The 27,049-nt window shown below is 43.1% G+C and overlaps 1 protein-coding gene across 2 annotated transcripts in view; it reads left to right on the plus strand.

The window, feature by feature from the left end:
• Positions 1–1,518: 1,518 nt before the first annotated feature.
• pof1b (POF1B actin binding protein) overlaps positions 1,519–27,049 on the plus strand; it is a 48,893-nt gene continuing 23,362 nt past the window's right edge. The window contains exons 1-3 of one of the 2 annotated variants that reach the window (XM_080779824.1): positions 1,519–2,068; positions 4,423–4,674; positions 5,592–5,675. In XM_080779824.1, the coding sequence (XP_080635950.1) occupies positions 1,775–2,068; positions 4,423–4,674; positions 5,592–5,675 (630 nt within the window). In that variant the 5' untranslated portion in view covers positions 1,519–1,774. The remainder of the gene's footprint in view (positions 2,069–4,422; positions 4,675–5,591; positions 5,676–27,049) is intronic. The other variant, XM_080779825.1, reaches the window with a different exon arrangement.

Below are 27,049 nucleotides of genomic sequence, written 5' to 3' on the forward strand. Positions count from 1 at the left end.
CTTTTCCCCAAGAGGACAACAATGGAAACAAGCCTATAACGGCTTTCTCTGACTCTATCCTTTTGAAATTTTATTGTATTTTTCAATAAAGTAATCAATCAATCAATCAATCAATCAATCAATCAATTTAGTTTAGTTTTTGCACCACTTCTTACTGGACAATTCTTTGCATCAAACCTAACATACAACACATCGCAAGCCGATCAGGCCCAGTGGATTGGACATTTAGATGAAATTGCTGACGTCCACGATAACCCCATCTGAAGATATTTAAGGCCCTATTTTGAAACAAAAACATTTTTGAATAGTTCAACTAGCCGATTTACAAGCTCACGTGTGGACGTAGATCAGCCCCCTCAAGGAACCACGAGGGTCCCTGGATCACACCTTTGAGAGCCACTGCTTTAAATAAATACATAACTAATATAGAGCATATTTGATCAGATTTAGGAGCCAAACTTTTTTGACAAGTGCACATGCACGCGCGCATGTGTCCTCTTTTTGGTAATTCAGAATATGGTATACTCTGTCGTCGACCCTAAGCCATTCAGCCCGTCAAAGTGTGCAGGGGGTGAGGTGGGTTCGGGGAGTGTATAGCCATTTATACATTTTATGTTGTGTAAATATCCATGGACATTCAAGTGCCCGTTTGTTTTGTTTTCAGTCAAACATTCAGACTTTCCATTTGAAAGCACTCCGGGTCAACTGTCGTGATGTAATGTGTGTGTTTGGCCGGCAGATGTCGCCGTCTCACCTTCTACAGCTCCCATTGGCGAGAGCAGGAGGAGGCGGAGTCCCCGCCCCGAGGGTATGTCCATAAAGTCCAGTTGCAGTGTTGCCAAGTCCGCTTATTATAAGTAAAAGCGACTTTGGACTTGTTTTCCGTCTAATGCCTACTAGCCTACATCAATTTAAACTGTAGGCCTAATGATCATTTCTTTTTTTTTCATAGAAGTAGGCTATATATTTAGTATGTCTTTAAATGATGAATTGAAAATGGAGGACCCTGAACCTTCAACCACCGCTCTCAGATAAAACAACAGGAAACAATACAATGTGGACTGACCTGTCAAATTCAAAGGACAAGAGGGGCTTTATATTTTGACGATGGGTTCTCAGATTGCCCATGCCTGTCCCTTTAACAGGCTTGTTTGAATTTATTGATTGATTGATTGATTGATTGATTGATTGATTGAAGCATTTATTAACAGTTTGCAGAATTTCACATGAAAGCACAACTCGATACAAAGAGTGTTTACTGCAGGATGACAAAACTGACAAAGCATTACCCTTGTTTGTTTACAACAGGGTCCACCGTTTCCAATTCATCAGAACATTTAGAGACGCACAGATATACATTTCTATATTATAGGCCTAATATAAAAAACAACAGGCGCTTTATTATTCTATTTTTGTGGTCGTGGTGGTGGGGGTGTGGGTGTGGGGGCTTGTTTTCCCAGACCTGGCAACAGTGTTCCAGCAGCAGAGCACAGCAGACTAGTGAAGTCTCTTCCTGCTCCGTCTTCTACAGGTGTTTGTTTGGGAGCCGTTTGTGTTCAACTCTGTTTTTATCCGTTTCTGCACAAAAAAAACAATATAAACTTCAATTAACACCTTTTAAACGATCCATTCTTTACTTATGCTCCAATCCATGGTTTAATCTGAGGACGGGACGGTCACTTTTCACAGGACTTCTTCTGTTTTTATTGTCAGTTTATATTTATTGTTACCTGCGTCAGTCGGTCGGTCCGTCCACTCACTCACTGTGTCCACCATGATGAACAACATGACGTCATACCGGACCATCAGCGTGTCATCGGATCCCGGTGTGACGTCGTACCGAACCGTGCCGGTCCAGTACACCACGGCGATGAACGGCGCGTCTTACGCCGCGGTGAACGGCGGCTCCGTCGGCCCCGTTGGCTACCAGCTGGTCCCGGTGCAGCAACAGCAGCAGCTGGTCCCGGTGCAGCAACAGCAGCAGCTGGTCCCGGTGCAGCAGCAGCAGCAGCTGGTCCCGGTCCAGCAGCAGCAGCAGCTGATCCCGGTGCAGCAGCAGCAGCAACAGGTCAGTCAGTGTTGCCAGAGAATACTGGACAACTCACTAAAAAGAGAATAATACATTTGCTGAATACCTGAACACGGTAAAAGACCCAAAAGCATTGACTATAGGTACATTATTCAGTCAGACAACTCACCCCGAAAGTGGCCGAAAGTGAAGACAACGTTTTCTAACCTTTATAATTTTAAGGAATTTTATGATGAATTCCTGTTCTTTGACTATATACAAGTGTCTATTGGTACGTCTCTAAATGTTTTGATGAATTGAACAAGGTGGACCCTCTTGTAAACAAGTGTAATATACTTAATTATTACACTTAATCATCTCATTCCGGCCAATCGCAATTTGCGTCATCACTTTTGTCCTCAGTTCAGTGTCTGTGTTTACAACAATATTTGTGTTTACGCAAAAACTCATAACTAAAAAAACATTGCATGGATGCACCTGGGACGTATCCTCAGTGATGTATCCTGAGGTCAACAGGGTTTTTTTTCGGGTTTCTCAACATCATACCCCTCAAGTTCCCTTGAAAACTTTAAATCCACATTAAAAAGATGGCCTAATTTTTATTTTAGTATACTGACTTTTATATAGTGTAGAATAGATAAATAGCACAACTGAATTTTCTTTTTTTACAATAAGGGAAAAAAATAAATCCAGTTTTATTGGTCAGTTTTTAGTACGAATTTGTCTTAGGTATTTTAGTTTTTGTCTGTATTGTACTGTTATTGTCTGTTGCTACCCTTTCCCCTAGAGGACCACAATTGAAACAAGCCTGACGGCTTTCATGGTTCTCAAACATTTTCATGACAACAATGACCCCTAGATGAATGTATACCCTTTTTTGTTGTCTAATTCCTCCTTTCATTGTCGATGGTAAATATGAGTCGTGTGGGGACAAAGATGACGTACATTTTCCCTTCATTGTCAATAGCATTTAATGTTTGTGTTTTGCGGACATTTTGGTGGGACAAAAGCTGTATATAGGAGGGGCTATAGCGCCCCTCAAAAAGTGAGGATGCCTTATTGTGATTGGTGATGTACGATGATGAGGTAATAACCATACCTTTACCATAGGGTTTAGGGTTAGCGTTAGGTTTCTGCTTTAACCCATTCTGAACGGGAACCCATTTTGGGTGTTAGCATCATGTTATGCTTTAGCTATTGAAAAATAGCAGATCTACAAGCTCATAGCGCGCCACCGAGTGGCGCGCTACGAGCTTGTAGGTCTGCTATTTTTGAAAAATCGAAGAAAGACTGGCATTTTTAGAATCTGATCTCAGGTCAGAATGGGTTAAGGACTTCAGTGTTTGTACTATAGAATTCTATTATGTAAAGTAGAATGTTTGTTTTTGCCGTCTTTGTTGAAGAGTCTGAGCAATTATATGTTTTACTTTATTTTATGCCAGTGCTATTTTTAGTTGGCAGGCCTAAAGTTCAATGGATTGTTCAAAGACTTGAGCTTAAATCAGAATTTGCTATACTAAAAGTATAACACTAAAGACTAATTTGCTAAAATACTTTTAGTCTTACTAGAATTACTAGAATTACTAGGTTAGGTTTCTGGTTTAGGTTTAGGTTTATTCTAAGTGGGGAACAAAGAACCCTTTTTTGCATGGTGGGGAACATACCCACCGTGCAAACCAGCTCAGTGGCCTTTTGGTTAGAGTGTCCGCCCTGAAACTGGGAGGTCGGGGTTCGATCCCCGGCCGGGTCACATACCAAAGACTGTAAAAATGGAACCAACCCAATGCCTCCCTGCTTGGCACTCCGCATCAAAGGGTTGGATTGGGGGGGGGGGGGTCAAAACTACTAATCAAATGATTCCCAAGCGCGGCACGGCTGCAGCTCAGCGCTCCAAGAGATGGGGTCAAATGCGGAGGACAAGTTTCACCGCGGTAACGTGTGTGACAAGTCGTACGACTTTGACTTTGAACCTGGGGAACATAGGTACGCTCCAAATTAGGGATGCACCGAAAGGGAAATTCTTGGCCGAATACAGGAAACAGTTGGCCGAAAACCGAATACCGAATATCCGAATATGATTAATATTATACATCTTTTTTCCTACCATTGCTGTCATGGCCGTACCTTAAAGCTACCTGATTTATGGCAAAATAAATGGTTATGGCAAAACTTAACTTAAATAATAATCACTATTATGGGTCCATAAAACATTTATTCAGCCCTTTTGAATGCATTAATTGCATACACTATTCGGTGATATATTTTCTGCCTATTTGGGCCGAAACTGAATAGGCCGAAAATGCATTTTTTGCCATTTTCTGCCGGATATTTTCTGCGGCCGAATATTCGGTGCATCGCTACTCCCAATTCTAGTATTTTCTCTCCCTCTGCAGCAGGTCTCCTACGTGATGCTGTCTCCGGTGAATCCGGCGGCGGGTCCGGCGGTGAGTCCCGTGTACCTGCAGCAGAACCAGCAGTACCTGCAGAACCAGCAGCAGCAGCAGTACCTCAACTACCAGAACTACCAGAACCTGCCCAGCCTGGCCCCTCTGGGGCCCAGCAGGGTCAGCCTGGCCACCCTGCCCAGGGTCAGCGTGAGCAGCAGCAGCCTGGACGACCTGGACGTCGTTTACAGGCACCACGACGTGAGTGTGGAGGACAAGAGAGGACGTTGTGGTGGTTGTTGTTGTTGTTGTTGTTGTTGTTGTGGTTTTAGAACGGGTCCGTTCCTTCGGCTCCGCTTGTGCACTCTTCAGTGTTACAAACCTGGGTGTAAGGGTGCGCTTGGTTCCTAGTGATCACAATCATAATCGTTTATAATCCATCTACAGGTGTGGAACAGTGGGTGGAATTAGTTTGTGTGCAGCTCCATCGTTGTTGTCTTTCAGAGAGACAGTATGAATGAATGAATGACCTTTATTTATATAGCACGAGTGCACAGGGTGCTTTACAATAGTACAAAAATAAAACAACTATAACAACAGCAGGCAGCCATTATCACAGAATAAACAGTGAAAAACTAGCATCAAAAGGACAATAAGAACACACAGATAAAAACACAAACAGTAGAAAATCAAGTGATTATAGGTGACCAACGTATGTATGGGCACATATACGTGGCAAGAAAGCGCCTAGTCCAGGTCTAGTTCTGGTTGGCTTTTACGCTTATTCGTGAGTTGTCTGACTGAACCTTTATATATATTATTTATACAAAGATATGACTGACGTTCAATAACTTTATACTATAAAGTGGTAATGATTCCGAATCCATTCCAAAAAAATAGTTTTGCACGAAAAACTCTCCTTAATTGGGCTAAATTTCCCAAATATGCTGACCTCATCACATTTTGTGATTACGGTTATGGCCGTTTTTAGCCGAAGTGGTGTCTTCCGTGCAAACACTAATGCTTGCAATGGATTCAGAATCATGAAACCCCCTAGATTGACACGTCACATGATGCTTAAAGCATAATGACATTTTCAAAATCTCTCTCTGTCTCTCCATCATCCCCCCTCTCTCTCTCTCTCTCTCTCTCTCTCTCTCTCTCTCTCTCTCTCTCAGGTCACCAACAGAAAGTCTTCGTCAGTCTTCAGTCATTCTTCCAGTCCCATCAAGAGTCCAGTTCCCAGCGTGTGGGAAGAGGAGGTTAGCACGCATGCCACGCACGCACGCACGCACGCACACACTGCACGCACGCACACACTGCACGCACACACACACTGCACGCACGCAATAACACACTGCATTCGTGTCAGTGTGCACGTCTTTGTATTGCTGTTCAGGAGACATCAGAAACGGTCTCTCGTTACAAATGCAACGTTTTGCATTTGCGACATTGTGTTTTGGACCTGTTGTAACCCGAAACCTCTGACCCCCGACCCCGATCTGAATGTTTTATGAACTCTGACCTCAGCTCTGGATCCTCTCCCTCTCTCTCTCTCTCTCTCTCTCTCTGTCACACTCCCCCACACACACACACACACACACAGACAGCTGGAGGATACGTGTTTTGATGAATAATCATGTACAGTAATAACTCACAAAACAGTGAACACATCTGTACCTTCTTGTGGGGACATGTTTATGAGAGGGAGAGGGAGAGGGAGAGGGAGAGGGGGAGAGGAGAGGGAGAGGGAGAGGGAGAGGGAGAGGGAGAGAGAGGGATAGGGAGAGGGAGAGGGAGAGGGAGAGGGAGAGGGAGAGGGAGAGAGAGGGAGAGGGAGAGGGAGAGAGAGGGAGAGGGAGAGGGAGAGGGAGAGAGAGAGGTGGAGAGGGGGAGAGGGAGAGGGAGAGGGAGAGGGAGAGAGGGAGAGGGAGAGGGAGGGAGAGAGAGAGAGAGCGAGCGAGCTTTGGTGTGCCATGGGCGCAAAACCGAGTTATATTCCCTGTGTCTTTGGTCACATGGAATCTAATCTTTGGCCCTGGCAGTAAAAAAACGACGGCCCTCTGGGCTAACGGCTCCCATGCCTTGCTCAAGGGTAACGACCGCAGCGGTTTGCATTTGAACTCGGGCCCTTTTTACCTTACGTATAGCTTCTATACCAGACCTGGGCATTGTACGGCCCGCGGGCCACATACGGCCCGCCGGCTGACTCTGACCGGCCCGTGGAAAATTACTTGATAATTAGAAAATAACACATACTTTAATTACCTTACGGGGGGACTAAAACGGCATTGCTTTTATTTTGAAGCCCACATGAATTCTCACGGGGCACGCACGCAATCTGTAACTGATTGCGTGTGATTGACAACCTGTCTCGCTTCCTTGTCACCCCTGAACATGCGAAAATGCCGGCTCATGCCAAAAAAAGAAAGGTGGATACCGAATGCAGAGTATTCAATAAAATATGGACGACTAAATTTTTCTTTACTGAAGTCAAAGGTAAAGCGGTGTGTTTAGTTTGTGGAGAGCATGTCGCCGTGTTTAAGGAGTACAATTTAAGTCGGCATTACGAGACTAAACATTCAGAGAAATACAAAAACTTGTCTGATGCTGAACGAGCGCGGACATCACAAGATTTGCAAGCGAAGCTACAGAAACAACAAGGCTGTTTTACAAAGATTCACGAAGCCAGGGATGCAGCGACCAGAACCAGCTTTGTGATTTCCCACAAAATTGCCCAAAACAGTAAGCCTTTCTCGGAGGGGGAGTTTGTGAAAGAGTGCATGGTGGACTCTGCAGCGCTAATATGCCCGGAGAAAAAAGAGGCGTTTGAAAAAGTCCCCCTCTCCAGGCGCACCGTGACTAGAAGGGTGGAAGACATCGCAGAGAATCTGGAGTTTCAGCTGCAAAGTGAAGTGGCAAGCTTTGACTTTTTTTCTTTGGCTTTGGATGAGAGCTGTGACATCCGTGACACAGCCCAGCTGCTCATATTTCTCCGGGGGATAACGCGCGACTTCAAGATTACGGAGGAGCTGGCAGCCATGCGGCCAATGAAAGGAACAACAACGGGGAGTGATCTGATCACGGAGGTAACCGCATCCATGGAAAAGCTGGGACTGCAATGGGACAGACTGGCAGGTGTCACAACGGATGGTTGTCCAAATCTGACGGGGAAAAATGTCGGGCTTTTGAAACGAATGCAAGATAAAGTGAGTGAACTCAATGCAGAGCAGAAATTGGTGTTTATACATTGTATTATACATCAGCAAGCGTTGTGCAAGTCAGTGCTAAAACTTAGCCATGTTGTTGATGTTGTTACAAAAACAGTCAATTTCATCAGAGCACGAGCATTGAATCACAGGCAGTTTGTTTCACTTTTGGAGGAGGAAGAGAGTGAGCATAGTGACGTCAGGTACCACACAGCTGTCAGATGGCTCAGCCTGGGCAAAGTGCTAAAAAGATTTTGGGACCTGAAAACAGAAATTAAAGAGTTTTGTGAGATGAAAGGCAAAGTCATCCCAGAGCTGTCAGATAAGGACTGGATGGCAGATTTAACATTTGCTGTTGATGTGACTGCACTGATGAATGAACTGAACACAAAACTGCAAGGCAAGGGCCTTTTTGCTCATGAAATGCATAGCCATGTGAAAGCTTTCATGACAAAGTTGCAGTTATTTTCAAGGCAACTGGGCAGCAACAATCTTGAAAACATGAAAACCTTGAAAGAAGTCAAACCATCAGCTCATCACCGCCACAGGTACTCAACCATGTTAGGAGCACTGCATGATGAGTTTTCAAGGCGATTTCAAGATTTCAAAAAGGTTGAGGATGAAATGCAGCTGGTTTCCTCTCCCTTTACCTGCAGTGTGGATAATGCACCCACTGATGTTCAACTTGAACTCATTGACCTGCAGTCTGATTCATTACTGAAAGAGCACTTTAAGTCAGCATCCCTGCTAGAGTTCTACTCTGCTCTCAATGAGGAGAACTTTCCAAACATGAGGAAACATGCTCAGAAGATGTTGGTTCTCTTTGGATCTACCTACATATGTGAACAAACATTCTCAGTGATGACATTTACCAAATCCAGGTACAGATCCTCTCTCACTGATGAACACCTGTCAGCTTTGCTTCGCATCTCCACCTCACACATCCAACCTGACTTTGATGGACTTGTTAAAGCTCAACAGAGACTGGATTTCTCACACTGAACAAGAACAAAATGAACTGAACACTAACATGTGGAAATATACAGCCATGTAAATGTATGATAAAACTAGTGAAATGGGACACTTTTTTTCTTTCTGCACAGTTCTGAAAAAATACTAAACTGTTAGTATAGGCATGATTAAAACTACATAACTGGGACACAGTTGCACAGTTCAGTGTTGTCTTGTCTATTTGGGATACATTGCTACAAAGATGATGTGATGTCTTTAAAAAGCTAAGAAAACCCTTGTTTCAACAGAATATGAAACTCAAAATGCCCTTTGGTGTTAATGTGACTGGAAATGAGTCAAATATTGTTTACCTTTCTGCACAGTTCTGGAAAAAAAACACTAAACTGTTAGTATAGGCATGATTAAAACTACATAACTGGGACACAGTTTTACACAGTTGCACAGTTCAGTGTTGTCTTGTCTATTTGGGCTACATTGCTACAAAGATGATGTGATGTCTTTAAAAAGCTAAGAAAACCCTTGTTTCAACAGAATATGCAACAAAATGCCCTTTGGTGTTAATGTGACTGGAAATTAGTCAAATATTGTTTACCATTGAAAATTTTGCTTGAATAAATTACATTTTTGTAAGACAACCTCACCTTTTCATTGCCAAATAATAACATACGCTCTTACCAGCTGTCAAAACAATGCAATTTACTGTTTTTTATATAGAAATAAAATGTGTATTTAAGCTTAATTGAGTTCAGACTTTTGGCCCGGCCCTCCAACATATTTTCAGTTGCTCATGTGGCCCCTTGGGAAAAATAATTGCCCACCCCTGTTCTATACTCTACAAACATTATTATTCTTTCTAAGAAAGGCTTAAGGCAAAGTTCTCCGTCATTTATTATTTGTCTGACAACTAATCGTCACTTTAACTTCGTAATGGAGACAGTCGTATACCCACCACGGGTTTACAGGTGCAAAGAAGAGGGGGAAATGTTTTTCTGTGCAAAACTAGGATGGTTCTTGACGACGTAACACGAGCTCAGAAATCACCCCATAGCGTCTTATCTTTCTCTCTCTCTCTGTCTCTCTCTCTCTCTCTCTCTCTCTCTCCCTCTCCTTGTGGAGAGAGAGGAATGTGGCCCTGGGGGGCCACATGTGGCATGCGGGCCCCGCCTTCACTTAATGCGGCCCGCAGGTTAATATCGGACTACTGATTTATATAATTGATTTCAGCTGACATTACCTCAACCTGCTTTAATTAGTCCAGTCAATATTAGTATAGCTTAATGACTAGTATTCACATTTTATTGTATATATATTTTTTATGTCCAATGTAATTGCATTCATAAAGTTAACATAAGCATAACTAAACATTAGTTTTGTATTTAAAAAGAAAAGCAACATTAGCAGATTTTTGCTACTTTTGCGTGACATAGAATGAAGAAGTAGGGCATTCATTAGCTACATCTAAATATATATAATTTCTGCTCGACAGTATGCAATGTGCGTGGCCCTCTGGAGTGAGTGTGGAACTATAGTGGCCCTCTGGAGTGAGTGTGGAACTATAGTGGCCCTCTGGAGTGAGTGTGGAACTATAGTGGCCCTCTGGAGTGAGTGTGGAACTATAGTGGCCCTCTGGAGTGAGTGTGGAACTATAGTGGGCCCTCTGGAGTGAGTGTGGAACTATAGTGGCCCTCTGGAGTGAGTGTGGAACTATAGTGGCCCTCTGGAGTGAGTGTGGAACTATAGTGGCCCTCTGGAGTGAGTGTGGAACTATAGTGGCCCTCTGGAGTGAGTGTGGAACTATAGTGGCCCTCTGGAGTGAGTGTGGAACTATAGTGGGCCCTCTGGAGTGAGTGTGGAACTATAGTGGCCCTCTGGAGTGAGTGTGGAACTATAGTGGCCCTCTGGAGTGAGTGTGGAACTATAGTGGCCCTCTGGAGTGAGTGTGGAACTATAGTGGCCCTCTGGAGTGAGTGTGGAACTATAGTGGCCCTCTGGAGTGAGTGTGGAACTATAGTGGCCCTCTGCAGGCCCTCTCCATCATCGGTTTCCACCCCTTTCACTCTGCACTATGCTTATGTGACTGTTTATCTTGCTGTTTTTGACCTATAGGTCATGTTTACCTTGTTGGTTTTGACCTTTGACCTATAGGTCATGTTTACCCTGCATATTATGGTCTGTCAGGATAAGTAGCGTCTGAGAAATGTCTTTACCGTGGAGCGCACTGTGCATTTCTATTTTTTAAATATCCAAAACCAAAAGAAAAAAGATCTCCCAGTCTTTGGGACATTCTAAATGCTTTAGTTTATATACAGTGAGTAAACCGACAGTAGCCTGTTGAAGCATTCAATATGATTCATGAACCAACAATATGATTTTAAACCATTCAATGCTTCGTAAAGCAACAGTTCCATTTGAAACCATTCAATGCTTTGTAAAAAAGCAATTCGGCAGTGTTTTGAAACCTGTCGTTTGACAGATGATATATAAATTCCTTGCTTTGGGTGTGACTGCCAGTTCCCCCACAACCGTTTGCCGTAGGGGTGTGTGTATGTGTGCGCGTGCGTGCGCTGGTACTGTGCATGTGCGAGTGGGTGTGTGTGTGTGTGTGTGCGCGCGGGTACCTTGCAGTAGTGTGCACATGTGTGCACGTGTGTGTGTGAGAGAGATTCATGGAGCTGGTAGCAATTGACACTTTAAACTAACCGGTGTGAACCGGTTAGTTTAAACATAATGCCAGGAGGCATGGTCTGTATAGGTGTGTGTGTGTGTGTGTGTGCGCGCGCGTGTGTGTGTGTGTGTGTGTGTGTGTGTGAGTGTGCGCGCGCGTCACAATGCACGGTGGTAGTAACATCTCCCTACAGCCATGAAAGTAGTTCCTTGAGCTGATGACGTCACCAGGCAGGTGTTCCTCACTAGTAATCACAGCCTGGGGAAAGACTCTACATGACTCTGGATTCCAATCCCCACCTAATAATAAAAAATATACAGCCTATATATATTATTGATAATTAAAAACACAGAGGTGCACTGGGCAGGCTTCTCAGGGTTCTCCGGTATTTCTAAATGTATGCCATTTCTTTTGGCTGGAGTTTCCATAATTACAGTAACATTTCAAGCACAAACTCAATACAAAGAGACTGTTAACTGTGAGTGGACGACCCCAATGAAGCATTACACTTGTTTACAAGAGGGTCCACCATGTTCAATTCATCAAAACATTTAGAGACAAACAAATAGACACTTCTATGTAGTTAAAGAACAGAACAGGAATTCATCGTATAAAAATGATGCTCCACTGTAACATTATTAGTTTATACATGATTCATGATAACTGCTGTTTATGTATGTGATGTATGCCATGCTTTTGTTGTTGCTTAATGTAATTCATTAATGGATTAAGAGCGTCTGCTAAATGCCTAAATTGTAAATTGTATGGACTGGAGCCCAGGCTGAGAGGAAACCAGTGTTGTTTTTGATTTTAGTTTGTCATAGACTGGTCGGAATAACGTGTTCCTTTCCACGCGCGGCGCTACGTCCGGCCGGGGAAATTCACCTCTTGTCAGGTGAAAAGAAGCAGCTTGGACTCCTCATGCATAGAAGGAGGCATGAGGTCAGTCCGCTGCCCCCCCCCCCCCCCCCCCCCAGGTTGGCAGAGGAAGTGTAGCGCCCTGGATTACATTAGATAATTGGCACTGGGTGAAAAGAAAACTGGGTTACAAAATTGTGGGATAAAATTTTAAGTTAAAAATATAATAGTTTTCATTCAGTCTTAGTCACATTTGTCTTAGTCAGCTGGAATGCTGTGTAGTGTAGTGGATAGTTTTAGTCGACTTGATCTGCTACTTTCAGCCTGCAATCAAGTGTAAAAATGAATTATACTAGTGGATCTCTTGGCCACTAGTTCCCTCCCTAACATCTTTGTCTAGTTTTTAATTCAGTTCACGACATTGTCACTTATTGAGAGAGGGAGCTGAAACCATGTGTCGTTGAATAGACGACATGTGTCAACACTATGAAAGAGAGAGTGAGGCGGTCAAACACCAGGTCTAAAATACAATCAGTCACTATGTCTGTCAACACACACACACACACACACACACACACACACACACACACACACACACACACACACAGTCACACACACTTGTGCTTCCTAGACTACTGCATGGCGAAATCTACAAGCTCAAAAACACATTTTGCCAGCTTTTAGATTGGCTGTTGTTTTGGTGTGCCGCACAGCTAAGAATAAAACTAAAAACTAACCCCTTAAATCCACTTCTAACCCCTAAACCTGTTTTAATCCGAACCCGATTCTTTTTCTTTAATTGTAAACATTATCTCTAATAATCCTTTTTTTGTAATCATAAATAAATCAATCCTTTCATCTTTCATATTTCGCCGTGGGGATATTTAGTTCCCACACACCGACCGCACGTTGTGTCAGACAGCCCTTTGGATGTCTCTAAGTGACTGTACGTGTATTTAAATATCTCTAAGTGACTGTACATGTATTTAACCCATTTTGGGCTGGGAACCCATTTTGCTGTTGGCATCATGTTATGCTTTATACAGTGGGGTTCCATTCGTTTATGCCAGCCCAGTACCCATAGTTACCTCTAGGTATTTAAAAGTACCTGGGTACCTATGGAAGTCACACCTCTTATGGGTGTGGTTTAGTCTTAAGGGGAGTTTTCTTTTCACCTACTGTGTAATATAATAAACAGACAGTAGGTGGCAGTAGGGTAGTAGGACAGAGGCCAGTGCAGTATTCAGCTTGCAAATTTAATGAAAATTTGAAGGGATGTGCCAGGGACCCCCCATTTGAGAGGATATGCCAGGGACCCCATAAGAGAAGGTTTTTACAGCTATAGCAGTGACTCTCAACCCGTTTAATTTCAAGGACCCCCAGTTTGACATGCATTAGTCTATCTATGGAGTATGGAGGGGGGGTCCCTGGCGTGTCTCTTCGGGTGGGGGTCCCTGTCGTGTCTCTTCGGGTGGGGGGTACCCCCCCCCACCCAACTATACAGCTTGCAAATTTAATGAAAATTTGAAGGGATGTGCCAGGGACCCTCGTTTGGGGGGATGTGCCGGGGACCCCCATTTGGGGGGATGTGCCAGGGACCCCCATTTGAGAGGATATGCCAGGGACCCCCATAAGAGAAGGTTTTTACAGCTATAGCCATTAGTCTATGGAGGGGGGGTCCCTGGCGTGTCTCTTCGGGTGGGGGTCCCTGTCGTGTCTCTTCGGGTGGGGGGTCCTTGGCGTGTCTCTTCGGGTGGGGGTCCCTGTCGTGTCTCTTCGGGTGGGGGTCCCTGTCGTGTCTCTTCGGGTGGGGGGTCCTTGACGTGTCTCTTCGGGTGGGGGTCCCTGTCGTGTCTCTTCGGGTGGGGGTCCCTGTCGTGTCTCTTCGGGTGGGGGGTCCTTGGCGTGTCTCTTCGGGTGGGGGTCCTTGGTGTGTCTCTTCGGGTGGGGGTCCCTGTCGTGTCTCTTCGGGTGGGGGTCCCTGGCGTGTCTCTTCGGGTGGGGGATCCCTGCGTGTCTCTTCGGGTGGGGGTCCCTGGCGTGTCTCTTCGGGTGGGGGGTCCCTGGCGTGTCTCTTCGGGTGGGGGTCCCTGCGTGTCTCTTCGGGTGGGGGTCCCTGGCATATCTCTTTAATCTGAATATTGTGTTGATGATTATTGATGAAATGTTTGCAATGAAACACTTTTTGTACTTTTGGTAAACACGCTTCTGCCCACTTTTTTTATATAATTATATATTTAGTTACATCATACCCCCTGTTCTGAGGACCCCCTGTTCTGTGGACTGGGGGTTAACTGTACATTAACTGTACATTAACTGTACATTAACTAAAGTTTGCAAATAAATGTAGTGGCGTACAAATACAATATTTGCCTCTGAGATGTAGTGGAGTAGAAGTAAATAAAATACACATTAACAACTATACACAATTTGGCCATTTTTAAATAGCGTGTGAGCTTGTGGATCTGCTATTTTCAAAATATTTTTATATATTTGAAAACTTGAAATGAGACAGAAAATCTAAATTAAATTAAATTCAAAGGAGCTTTATCAGCATGAGAAAATGTACGTTTACATTGCACTCAAACTCTATTTCCTGCCTTAATCTCCTTCCTTTTTTTTTACTTGTAAAACTGATGTAACAGCTTCTGATTCTGAGAGACAGAGGAAGTTTTTTTATCCTTTATTGTCAACAGCAGATCTACATTTCCACAACACACATTATGTGTGTGTGTGTGTGTGTGTGTGTGTGTGTGTGTGTGTGTGTGTGTGTGTGTGTGTGTGTTACTGCTTTGGGGTCTCACAGTCACTCTCTCAACCCCCCCCCCCCCCCTATATGCCCGGTCTGTGAGGTGTGAAAACATTTCCCCACCCCCACCATGCAGGCACCTCTTAGTGTTACTTTTAGTAGCAAATTCACAACAATCCATTAAACTTTAGGCCTGCCTAGGCAATTAAACTATCTAGTCTTAGACAACAAAAATTTTACACTGGCTTAAAATAAACTAAAACATAATTTCTCAGCCTCTTCAACAAAGATAAAACTAACCTTCTTTGTTCTGTACTTATACATACAATTGTATAGTACAAAACACAGATTTTAAAACTTTAGTTACTATTGCAAACCAGCACTATAGGCTATGTTGTAGCCAATTTGATGATTTTATTTGTGGTTAATTTCTTGTGAAGTTGCTATGACAACCTGGGCAGAGGCGGGCTCAGTCAATCACAGGCACAGCCTACTTGTATGCGTCACAGGTGCACGGCAGGAGGGATTTTGGGAAACGTCACAGGGAAGCCACACCGTTTTTAAAACGTGCGTGTTTTGTTTGTTTTCAGTTGTTTTGAGTTATCCTTTGTTTATTTTGCATCACGAGGTATTGTTTAAGTTAAAGTTTAAGTACCCGGTTTATGTCATGCCTTATCCACCCCTGCAAGCAAAATAAAACATTTTTAAATGCACTCAACGAGACGACCTGAGTTACTGTCATCATCACCACGTGTTGGAAAGAGCTTCACACCATATCCCTCACTGGCTACTTTGCATGATCTACAAGCTCATAATGTGGCAAATGACGACATATTGTGAGCTTGTAGATCCGCTATTTTCAAATAGTCTACTATACTGAGGAAGTGGTTAATGCATTTTTTTGGCGTACAAGTACAGTATTTGCCTCTGAGATGTAGTGGAGTAGAAGTAGAAGTATTGGAATTCATGAATACTAAAGTAAAGTACAAATGCCTCAAAATTGTACAGTACTTAAGTAAATGCACTTACTTTCCACCACTGTGGAATGGTGAGTGACTTTCTTAATATCATTTAAATATAAAAACTTAAATTAATAGGTTTACCATGCATGCCAAAATAGGATTTTTTCAATGGTTTTGTGATGTCATCAGGAGTAAGTCAGTAACAGTTTATATTTACCCCTGATTGTCACTAGGCTCTTTGAATATGCTTTCTCAAAGCCTGTATCTGTTTAAGAGTAATAAAACAAGTATAAGGTTTAATCCTATTTAGGCCTATCAGTTTTTTTCCTTCCTGAAAACCCTAAAAAAAATTACTCTCTCTCTCTCTCTCTCTCTCAGTAGCCTCTGTAGTAGGCTGACTACTGTATACAATTAACATAACCTGTTTGGCTAGACATTGTGGGGACTCTGGGGAGAGATAGTCAAATACTGCTAAAAGCTGTACAGAGCCTGCTTTTAATTAATTCAGATGGCATATGAAAAAAACAGGGGGTCCTCAGAACAGATTGTTCAAAGACTGAGCTTAAATCTGAATTTGCTACACCAAATCATAAGAAAACAAAAAGAAAGCTATCTCACACACTGGAACAGATCTACTCAAAACCAGAGCAAAATGGAATGCTATTTAGCTCTAAACAGGGAATACACATTAGTAGAATACTTGAGCACAGTAACTGACCCAAAACTAAGGAAAACTTTAACTCGATATAGACTCAGTGAACACACAGGAAAAAAAACACAGGAGAGCACAGTTTGAAGTGAATAACAGGCACCATTGTTTGGGACACAGCTAAAGGTGTTGAATGCGCCGTGGGGGGTGGGGTAATATGAACTGTAAAATTAAATACAAATTAAAATACTCTCTTGCATCCAAAGAGCCTAAAGTATTGCCGATTTCAAGTGCTTTTGCTTCTACTCCACATCTCAGAGGCAAATATTGTAATTTGGCAGGCAGGCAGACAGACCCTGACTATCTATGCCAGTGTTTCCCAACCTGTGTGTCGCGGAGCTTTGGTGCTCCGCTTGATGTGTCCAAGTGCTCCCCGTAATTTGACTGAAATTAAGTTATAGTGTTACACAAGTTGGCCCATAATAAAGACAAGGAAAAGGATTAGGTGGCATTTCACATTGCATAATGAGCATTTTGTTTTTAAATGAGGCTCTGTCTCTGTCCTTTTCTTTCTCTTTAAAGTTATTTGATGAGTGCTGTCATGTGTGTTTTTAAAGGTATATTTACTTTTACGTTTTACTATATATTTAATATATATATATATATATATATATATATATATATATTTATACCACTGCGTTCTACAGTAGCCCTGTGCGTGAGCTGCAGGGCATGGCAGGCCACAGACAGACAGGCAGGCAGGCAGGCAGGCTTGTGTAAAAGGAAAAAAGTATTGCAAATTGAAAGGTAACCAAGGAATTTGAACTTTAAATTTGAATTGAATTTAGAGAGAGAGAGAGGGGGGGAGGGGGGGGGAAGAGAGCGAGGGAGATGTGACGGGGACCCCCATTTGGGGAGGTGTGCCGGGGACCCCCATTTGGGGGGGATGTGCCGGGGACCCCCCATTTGGGGGGGTGTGCCAGGGACCCCCGTTTGGGGAGATATGCCAGGGACCCCCCCATTTGAAGAGATATGCCAGGGACCCCCATTTGAAGAGATATGCCAGGGACCCCCAATCCCCCATTTGAAGAGATATGCCAGGGACCCCCATTTGAAAAGATATGCCAGGGACCCCCATTTGAAGAGATATGCCAGGGACCCCCATTTGAAAAAGATATGCCAGGGACCCCCATTTGAAAAGATATGCCAGGGACCCCCATAAGAGAAGGTTTTTACAGCTATAGCAGTGACTCTCAACCCGTTTAATTTCAAGGACCCCCAGTTTGACATGCATTAGTCTATGGAGTATGGACCCCCATTTAATGGCATTTATATCTCTGGGACCCCCAATATTTATATTGTAACATCAATGATAATTTAACTTTAGAGTGTAGAAATGGAACCAAATGGACCCTAACCGCTTATTCAAATAAATATGACTTGTAACAGTATGTATTTCAATGTATTTCAATATTACAGTATTGATACTTTAGTTTACAGTACAAATTTACTGCATATTGCTAGAAGCTACATATTAAGACTCAGTGCATGCAGCTCTGCTCATCATGGGCCGACGCCACCTGGTGGTTGAATAGCCACTCCACATATTAAAATAAACCTGTGGGTGTGGCTGAGAATCTGGGGGTGTGTCTGTGGGTGTGTCTAACATAAATACCCATAGGTACCCATCAATGTCATTTTGAGATTGAGGCACAGACGAAGAGGACTGTACCGTAGCTATTGAAAAATAGCAGATCTACAAGCTCGTAGCGCGCCACCAAGTGGCGCGCTACGAGCTTGTAGGTCTGCTATTTTTTTTTAAACTGTCAGGATTTAAGACATTTTTTAGAATCTGATCTCAGGTCAGAATGGGTTAAAGAACGCACCGTTCTTCAGTGCGTTAGAATCTGATCTCAGGTCAGAACGGGTTAAATGTGTCTTAAGTGTTTTGTCTACAGGTATTCCAGTGGTTATGTTCAAGTGGCTCTTGTCTAAATACTTTTTAAACGTCCTTCAATGCTGTGTGTCTGTGTGTGTGTGTGTGTGTGTGTGTGTGTGTGTGTGTGTGTGTGTTTTACGTCACGCTATGTTCCCACAACCACGGAATGCCAAGCATTCACTCGTAATTACAGGACAGACACGCACGCACGGTCGCACGCACACACCTGCCCGCACCTGGTATAATTGGAGTTAACAATAACAGGAATCGTCGACTTAAACTGTCAAGTCGATTTTAACACAACTATGACATACATTCATGTTAGTTCACGGTTGTCTATAGGTTCATGACAGGTTGATAACTGGTTAGATAATGGCTACAAACCTATTGTGTGTGTGTGTGTGTGTGTGTGTGTGTGTGTGTGTGTGTGTGTGTGTGTGTGCGCGTGTGTGTGCGTGTCTGCGCACATGTGCTGTTAAACAGTCTGTTTTTTTATGATGAATGTCTGACTATACGGCATTCTAAATCTTCGATTGCATCATATCAATAACTCTGTTCCATAAAACTGAACACGTGAGCTCTGTGATTCTGTCAGGTATGTCATGTGACACCATCTGGGCCGTTTATGACGGTGGTTTTCAACCAGTGGTCTTTGACGGGGTTCCAGTCAAGTCAATTTTATTCATATGGCACATTTAAAAACAACAGCAGTTGACCCAAAGTGCTTTCCAGAACAGGTAGACCGTAGTCTCATCACAGTGCAATAATAAAACATGTAATACAATCGAAAAAACATGCCAAAACAAACAAAATAACAAAAACAATGAATAACAATAAACACTAAACTTCACACTGTATTAAACGCCAGACAGTATGCTGTCGGAAAAAAGACCTGCACCCAAAAATCTCCAGGGTGGGGCTAGCCTTGATGCGGAGTGGAAGATTATTCCAAAGTGTAGGTCCAGCTACAGAGAAAGCCTGACCACCTTTGGTTTTCAGAATTGAAGGGGGGGGACTGCAATGAGTTTTAGGTGCTCCTAATATAGCTAAATGATATTGGTAACCAAATGGACCCCTGTAGATCTTTAACTCTTGAAAACCTAACATGAAACATCATATTACACTCTCAAGATTATTGTCAAACATCTGCATTACTTAAGTTAATTTACAAGATGTGTATACACACAATTAGAGAATGTAGAATAATTGTTATTTTAAATCAACATTTGCCTGTTATCTCTACTGTGGTAAATGATAAATGGTGCATTTTGCGCCTTTCATCCAAGGCCCTTTACAGAAACTGTGCATTACATTCACCCACGCAAGGCACCGACCTGCACATCAGGAGCAATTAGGGGTTAACAGTGAACACATTTAGTACCGGAACTGCATCAAAATAAAGGCGCTGCTTGCGCCAGAGTAATCGCCAGAGTAGTGATCGCTTCTATTTTGAAAGCCATGAACCGGAAATACTTTCTTAAAAAAGTTGACTGACAAAGTGCCATCACAATCTCCGATCATCTTAATATATTTATATACGCTCCAAAAAGAGTTCATATTTTGCGGGAGAGACGGATGAGGAGCAGAAACGCAGCGCCAGCATATCGATCCATTCATCACCACGGAGAGCGCCCTGGATGAGGAGATACGAGTCATTCTTTCCGCCGCGCTAACATGGGAGTCAATGACAAGCTAATAGTTTCACAGAGCGTTAGCATACGGCAAGCGAAAAGCGAAATGCCAAAAAAAAAAAGAGTAATTATTCTGAATATTATTATCTCGCCCCGCGTCGTTTGGACGTCGCTAGGACGTCCACAGACGTGTGCCAGTCTAAGGCACCTCTCGGTTCCAATCCTTATGACGTTTCAGGACGTATTATGTACAAAATGTGTTAAGCGTCTTGCTCAAGGACACTTTGACAGTAACTCTGGGGGAGCCCCACAGGGCACCCATACGCCGATGGCGGAGGCAACCAATGCGAGGCACCAACCTGCACATCGGGAGCGATTAGTCCAGGGTTTCAGCGTCTTCGCTCAGGGACACTTCGAGCGCCTCTGGGATTTAACCCATTTTGGGCGGGACGCGGGAACCCCTTTTGGTGTTATAGCTATTGAAAAATAGCAGATCTACAAGGTCATAGCGCGCCACCGAGTGGCGCGCTACGAGCTTGTAGGTCTGCTATTTTTGAAAAATCGACTCGCATAGAAAACTGTCAGGATGTAGAAGACATTTTTAGAATCTGATCTCAGGTCAGTATGGGTTAACCTGGCGGTTCCCACCCATTAGGTCTACACCAGCATAATATAAAGCCGTGAGGAATGCGGTCCGTCCTGCATAGACTGTCTGTTGTGAGCATAGACTGTCTGTTGTGAGCAGTCAGTGAAATCAACCCAGGAAGACAGAATCTTATTTCATCTCCTTCTTCTCAACATATCCAGTGTCGTTGCTGACACGGTGACATTCAATTCAATACTTTATTAATTGCCACGTCAAGTTTTGTCACCAGAGTTGTTTGGAGTTTGTTTCAGTGCACTAAAAACAGACTATACAAAAAGACACACGTTCACATCACATAATCAGACAGTAGAACACGATACAAAAATACAAACATCATATGAGGGGGCACCAATAAATAAGAAGAATGCAAAACGTTACAATTCATGTTGAATAAATAAATAAATAGCAATTCATTGAGTCTCCCGCGTAGCGTACTGGTCACGTTGTCGATCGTTGTTGGTTTATTAATTTTTATACCCCCCCCCCCCAATTTATTTATTTATTATAATAATAGTAAAAGAAATTTAAAAAAGACAAAATAATCCTGGTCTCTAAACTGCCTCCCCCTGGCCAGCCGGGGTGCCTGATGGAGGGGAAAGGAACTGGTCGGAATAACGTGTTCCTTCCACGCGCTACGTCCAACCAGGGAAACTCCCCCCTGTCAGGTGTAAAGGAGCAACTTGGACACTCCATATATGGGGACTAGGTTGGTCTCCCCTTGTCCCCCATATATGGGGACTAGGTTGGTCTCCCCTTGTCCCCCATATATGGGGACTAGGTTGGTGGAGGGTGTGTAGAGCCCAGGATCACATTAGATGATTGACACAGGGGTGAAAAATGGGTTACAATATCGTGGGATAAAAAAATATATATTTTAAAAAAAAAGACAAAAGTGGTAAAGATATGGCCCACGTGTCTCACACATTAGAAAGACCAGAAACCAGAATTAAATCCGTCACCAGAACCAGAACCAATTAAGGACGGGTGTTTTCAGTGAATCAAACGTGGTTAAAATGTATTATGAAGAATAGGTTTGTTTTTAGGAATGAATATCAATGATCTAAATACTGAATCAAAGCAACTTAAACTCACAAAAGGCCAAACTCTCTCTTTCTCTCGCCTTCCTCTTGCAACGTATAGATTATCTGTGGGGTTCTGGTCCGTTGTCCAGTTGGCTGGTCAGTCAAGGAAAGGAAAGGAAAGGTACCATGTTTACCCAGGGTAACTGGACTAAGGAAAGGAAATGTTTACCCAGGGTAACTGGACTAAGGAAAGGAAATGTACTATGTTTACCCAGGGTAACTGGACTAAGGAAAGAAAAGGTACTATGTTTACCCAGGGTAACTGGACTAAGGAAAGGAAAGGTACTATGTTTACCCAGGGTAACTGGACTAAGGAAAGGAAAGGTACTATGTTTACCCAGGGTAAGTGGACTAAGGAAAGGAAAGGTACTATGTTTACCCAGGGTAACTGGACTAAGGAAAGGAAAGGTACTATGTTTACCCAGGGTAACTGGACTAAAGGAAAGGAAAGGTACCATGTTTACCCAGGATAACTGGACTAAGGAAAGGAAAGGTACTATGTTTACCCAGGGTAAGTGGACTAAGGAAAGGAAAGGTACTATGTTTACCCAGGGTAACTGGACTAAGGAAAGGAAAGGTACTATGTTTACCCAGGGTAACTGGACTAAGGAAAGGAAAGGTACTATGTTTACCCAGGGTAAGTGGACTAAGGAAAGGAAAGGTACTATGTTTACCCAGGGTAAGTGGACTAAGGAAAGGAAAGGTACTATGTTTACCCAGGGTAACTGGACTAAGGAAAGGAAAGGTACTATGTTTACCCAGGGTAAGTGGACTAAGGAAAGGAAAGGTACTATGTTTACCCTGCAGGGTAACTGGACTAAGGAAAGGAAAGGTACTATGTTTACCCAGGGTAACTGGACTAAGGAAAGGAAAGGTACTATGTTTTACCCAGGGTAACTGGACTAAGGAAAGGAAAGGTACTATGTTTACCCAGGGTAACTGGACTAAGCTCAAGAACTTGTTTACAGCCAGGCCCTGCTCATAGAACATTTTTTAGCAGAGGTTCAATGCCTTGTCCATTAAGGGCACTTCAGCGGTGGTCATTTTAACGTGCCGGTCCGGGGATACGAACTATAGCGACCTTCCGGTATCAAGACCGCTCCGCAAACCGTTCGGCCACCGCTGCCTCACAGTAATAATACCCGCATGGTCAGTAGTACGCCACTTCTCTAGTCGTCTTGGCTCTGAGGGTTATAGGGTTAGTTAGAGTTAGTTGGGGTTAGTTAGAGTTAGTTGGGGTTAGTTGGGGTTAGTTAGGGTCAGTTAGGGTCAGGGTGCCAAGTCCTGCTGGACAAGGAATGCCTGCGTCTCCATGAAGCTAACATACAGACATAGAGATTGATTGTATTTTAGACCTGGTGTTTGACCGCCGCACTCTCTCTTTCAGAGTGTTGACACGCGGCTATTCAACGACACTATAGTTCACCTCCCTCTCTCAATAAGTGACCAATCTAAAGACGGCTGTGTCAAAACAGAGCCCTCCTACAGCCGATGACATCATTACTTGCGCAAGCAGAGCGCGCAAGTAATCATTTCGCTTGGTCTCTTCGAAGTGAAGCCAAGTTTTCTTCAACCGTAAGTCTGTGCCTGGTTTGCTGGGACTAGTTACAACATTACGTCATATACACACCATGTACTCTGGTCACGATGACGTAATGTTGTAACTGGTCCCAGCAAACCAGGCACAGACTTACGGTTGAAAAAAACTTGGCTTCACTTTTTGGAACCAAGTAACCACAGTATACTGCTAATCAAATTACAACTACATACTCTGTATGTAGTTGTAATGTGATTTGTAATTTGTAAATCTGTGCCTGGTCTGCTGGGACCAGACTACACAGATGACCATATCTCTTACGTCATCACTGAGAGCTAGTCATACATATACACACCGTGTACTCTGGTCCCAGCTCTCAACGATGACGTAATGTGGTATCTGGTGGGACCAGATTACACAGATGACCATTTCTCTTACGTCATCACTGAGATACAAATCCAACTACAGATTTCGGAAGTATTTTAGATCATGTATATTTCAACAAATTTGAAAGTATTATTACAGAAATTGAAGTTAGAGACACATATTACTCTGATCATGATTTAGTATTAATATCACTATAGTACAAAATGAAATACATTTATAACAATTGACAATTTACAATAAGTAATAAAATAATTATACTGTATAATATATTTTAATTCAGTTTATATACCTTTTTTTTCATCACATATCAATGATTCATTTTTCTGTAAAAAGGTAGTTAGGTAGCAAATAGTTACACGTAATGATTATACATTTCAAACGTTCCTTCACAGAGATACTGACATGTGATAGTTTACAGCGGTCGAAAGTACTTGCGCGCTCTGCTTGCGCACTAGTAGGCCATTTATGGCCTACTAGTGTGCAACAAGCAAGTATGCACTCGGCAGAGTGCAGTTCTAGTTTATGTTTATGTCTGGATGTGGCGTCTTCTTGGCCAACTATTACATCATCGTCTATAATCACAATCATTTGAAATAATTCCAATAACTTTGCATAATCGTTTACCAATCGAATGTAAAAAGAAAACCCCAACAACAAACGGCTGTATTAGCTACAAGTTTACAATGCACCCCCTCATCTCTCTCTCTCTCTCTCTCTCTCTCTCTCTCTCTCTCTCTGTCTCTCTCTCTCTCTTGCACACACGCACGCACACAGACACGCACTCCGTACATAGTCAATGGTTTCCTTAGTGTTGGGTCACACTGCTCAGCCATTCTGACACTTTGTATTCTCTGTTTATAGACAAATAGCATCCAATCCCCACCCCTCTCTCTCTCTCTCTCTCTCTCTCTCTCTCTCTCTCTCTCTGTCTCTCTCTCTCTCTCTCTCTCTCTCTCTCTCTCTCTCTCTCTCTCTCTCTCTCTCTCTCTCTGTCTCTGTCTCTGTCTCTGTCTCTGTCTCTCTCTCTCTCTCTCTCTCTCTGTCTCTCTCTCTCTCTCTGTCTCTCTCTCTCTCTCTCTCTCTCCCTCTATTTCTTTGTCTCTCACAGAAGTTCAGCAACTTGATTCTTCTGTATTTTCTCCTCTAGTCTCTCACACACACACACACACACACACACACACACACACACACACACACAGAGACAGACGCACAGTGAGAGGTGAGGTTATGATGTCATGTGTTTACATATTAGATTACAGAGTGCTCTGTTTGCACACACACACACGCACGCACGCACACACACACACACACACACACACACACACACACACACACACACACACACACACACACACACACACACACACACCTAATTCAAACCATACTCCTCCAGAGAGAGAGAGTCGTGTCAATGTGAAACATGTTCTGTATTTATACTTAAACTTAGACAGATTGAGTCATAGGGTCCACTGGAGTTAAGAGGTTTTGTCTGTTATAGCAGACAGATTGAGCCATAGGGTCCACTGGAGTTAAGAGGTTTTAGCAGACAGATTGAGGGTCCACTGGAGTTAAGAGGTTTTAGCAGACAGATTGAGGGTCCACAGGAGTTGAGAGGTTTTAGCAAACAGATTGAGGGTCCACTGGAGTTGAGAGGTTTTGTTTCTTTTAGCAGACATATTGAGGGTCCACTGGAGTTGAGAGGTTTTAGCAGACAGATTGAGGGTCCACTGGAGTTGAGAGGTGTTGTCTCTTTTAGCAGACATATTGAGGGTCCAATGGAGTTAAGAGGTTTTAGCAGACAGATTGAGGGTCCAATGGAGTTAAGAGGTTTTGTCCAAAGCGCTTTTTACTACTTTTCATTGGTCCATTTGTTTTAACCAACACGTAAAGGGTGTTCCATAGCACCGATTCATGCAAAAAACAATAATAAAAAAATGATAATAATAATCAGAAACCTAAAAAAATATGGAGTTATGTGGTTTCCTCCTGACAGCAACGACTGTGATGATTTTTATTTGCATCAGGATGTGTGACTGAAAGGAAGTGGGGAGGAAGCTTCACATCTGCTTTCTCCCTTAACCATCAGAAGAGCTTCCGTGCTCTGAAGATTAAACGTCAGTTTCAATGCATTGATGGCGTTCCAATCAGCCCAGTGTTTACACATGAACCTGACATCTGTAGTGTGCACACAGACAGACACTCTGTCTCTCTCTGTCTCTCTGTCTCTGTCTCTGTCTCTGTCTCTGTCTCTGTCTCTCTCTCTGTCTCTCTCTGTCTCTGTCTCTCTCTCTGTCTCTCTCTCTCTCTCTCTCTCTCTCTCTCTCTCTCTCTCTCTCTCTCTCTCTCTCTCTCTCTGTCTCTCTGTGTCTCTGTCTCTCTGTCTCTCTGTGTCTGTCTCTGTCTCTCTCTCTGTCTCTCTCTGTCTCTGTCTCTCTCTGTCTCTCTCTCTCTGTCTCTCTGTGTCTCTCTCTCTGTCTCTCTCTCTCTCTCTCTCTCTCTCTCTCTCTCTCTCTCTCTCTCTCTCTCTCTCTCTCTCTCTCTCTCTCTCTCTCTCTCTCTCTCTCTCTCTCTCTCCCTCCCTGTGGTTGTACACTACCCTACACAGACTCCAGAGGATGGACTGGAATGTGCACGTGGGATTTGGCGTGCCTCAGTTAATGGGATTCACAGTTCACACCGCCGTCCCATAATGCACTGCTGTTACAGTATACATACCCATGCACTCACACACACTCACCCCACTGTAGTACAACCTAAACTACACTAAACTACTGTATAATACAATGCTGTTACAGTACCCATGGACTGCAGTACAACCTAAACTACACTAAACTACTGTATAATACAATGCTGTTACAGTACCCATGGACTGCAGTACAACCTAAACTACACTAAACTACTGTATAATACAATGCTGTTACAGTACCCATGGACTGTAGTACAACCTAAACTACACTAAACTACTGTATAATACAATGCTGTTACAGTACCCATGGACTGCATTACAACCTAAACTACACTAAACTACTGTATAATACAATGCTGTTACAGTACCCATGGACTGCATTACAACCTAAACTACACTAAACTACTGTATAATACAATGCTGTTACAGTACCCATGGACTGTAGTACAACCTAAACTACACTAAACTACTGTATAATACAATGCTGTTACAGTACCCATGGACTGTATTACAACCTAAACTACACTAAACTACTGTATAATACAATGCTGTTACAGTACCCATGGACTGTAGTACAACCTAAACTACACTAAACTACTGTATAATACAATGCTGTTACAGTACCCATGGACTGTAGTACAACCTAAACTACACTAAACTACTG

The sequence above is a fragment of the Protomyctophum bolini genome, assembly GCF_963924005.1.
Source record: "Protomyctophum bolini genome assembly, chromosome: 13".
NCBI classification, from domain to species: Eukaryota; Metazoa; Chordata; class Actinopteri; order Myctophiformes; family Myctophidae; genus Protomyctophum; species Protomyctophum bolini.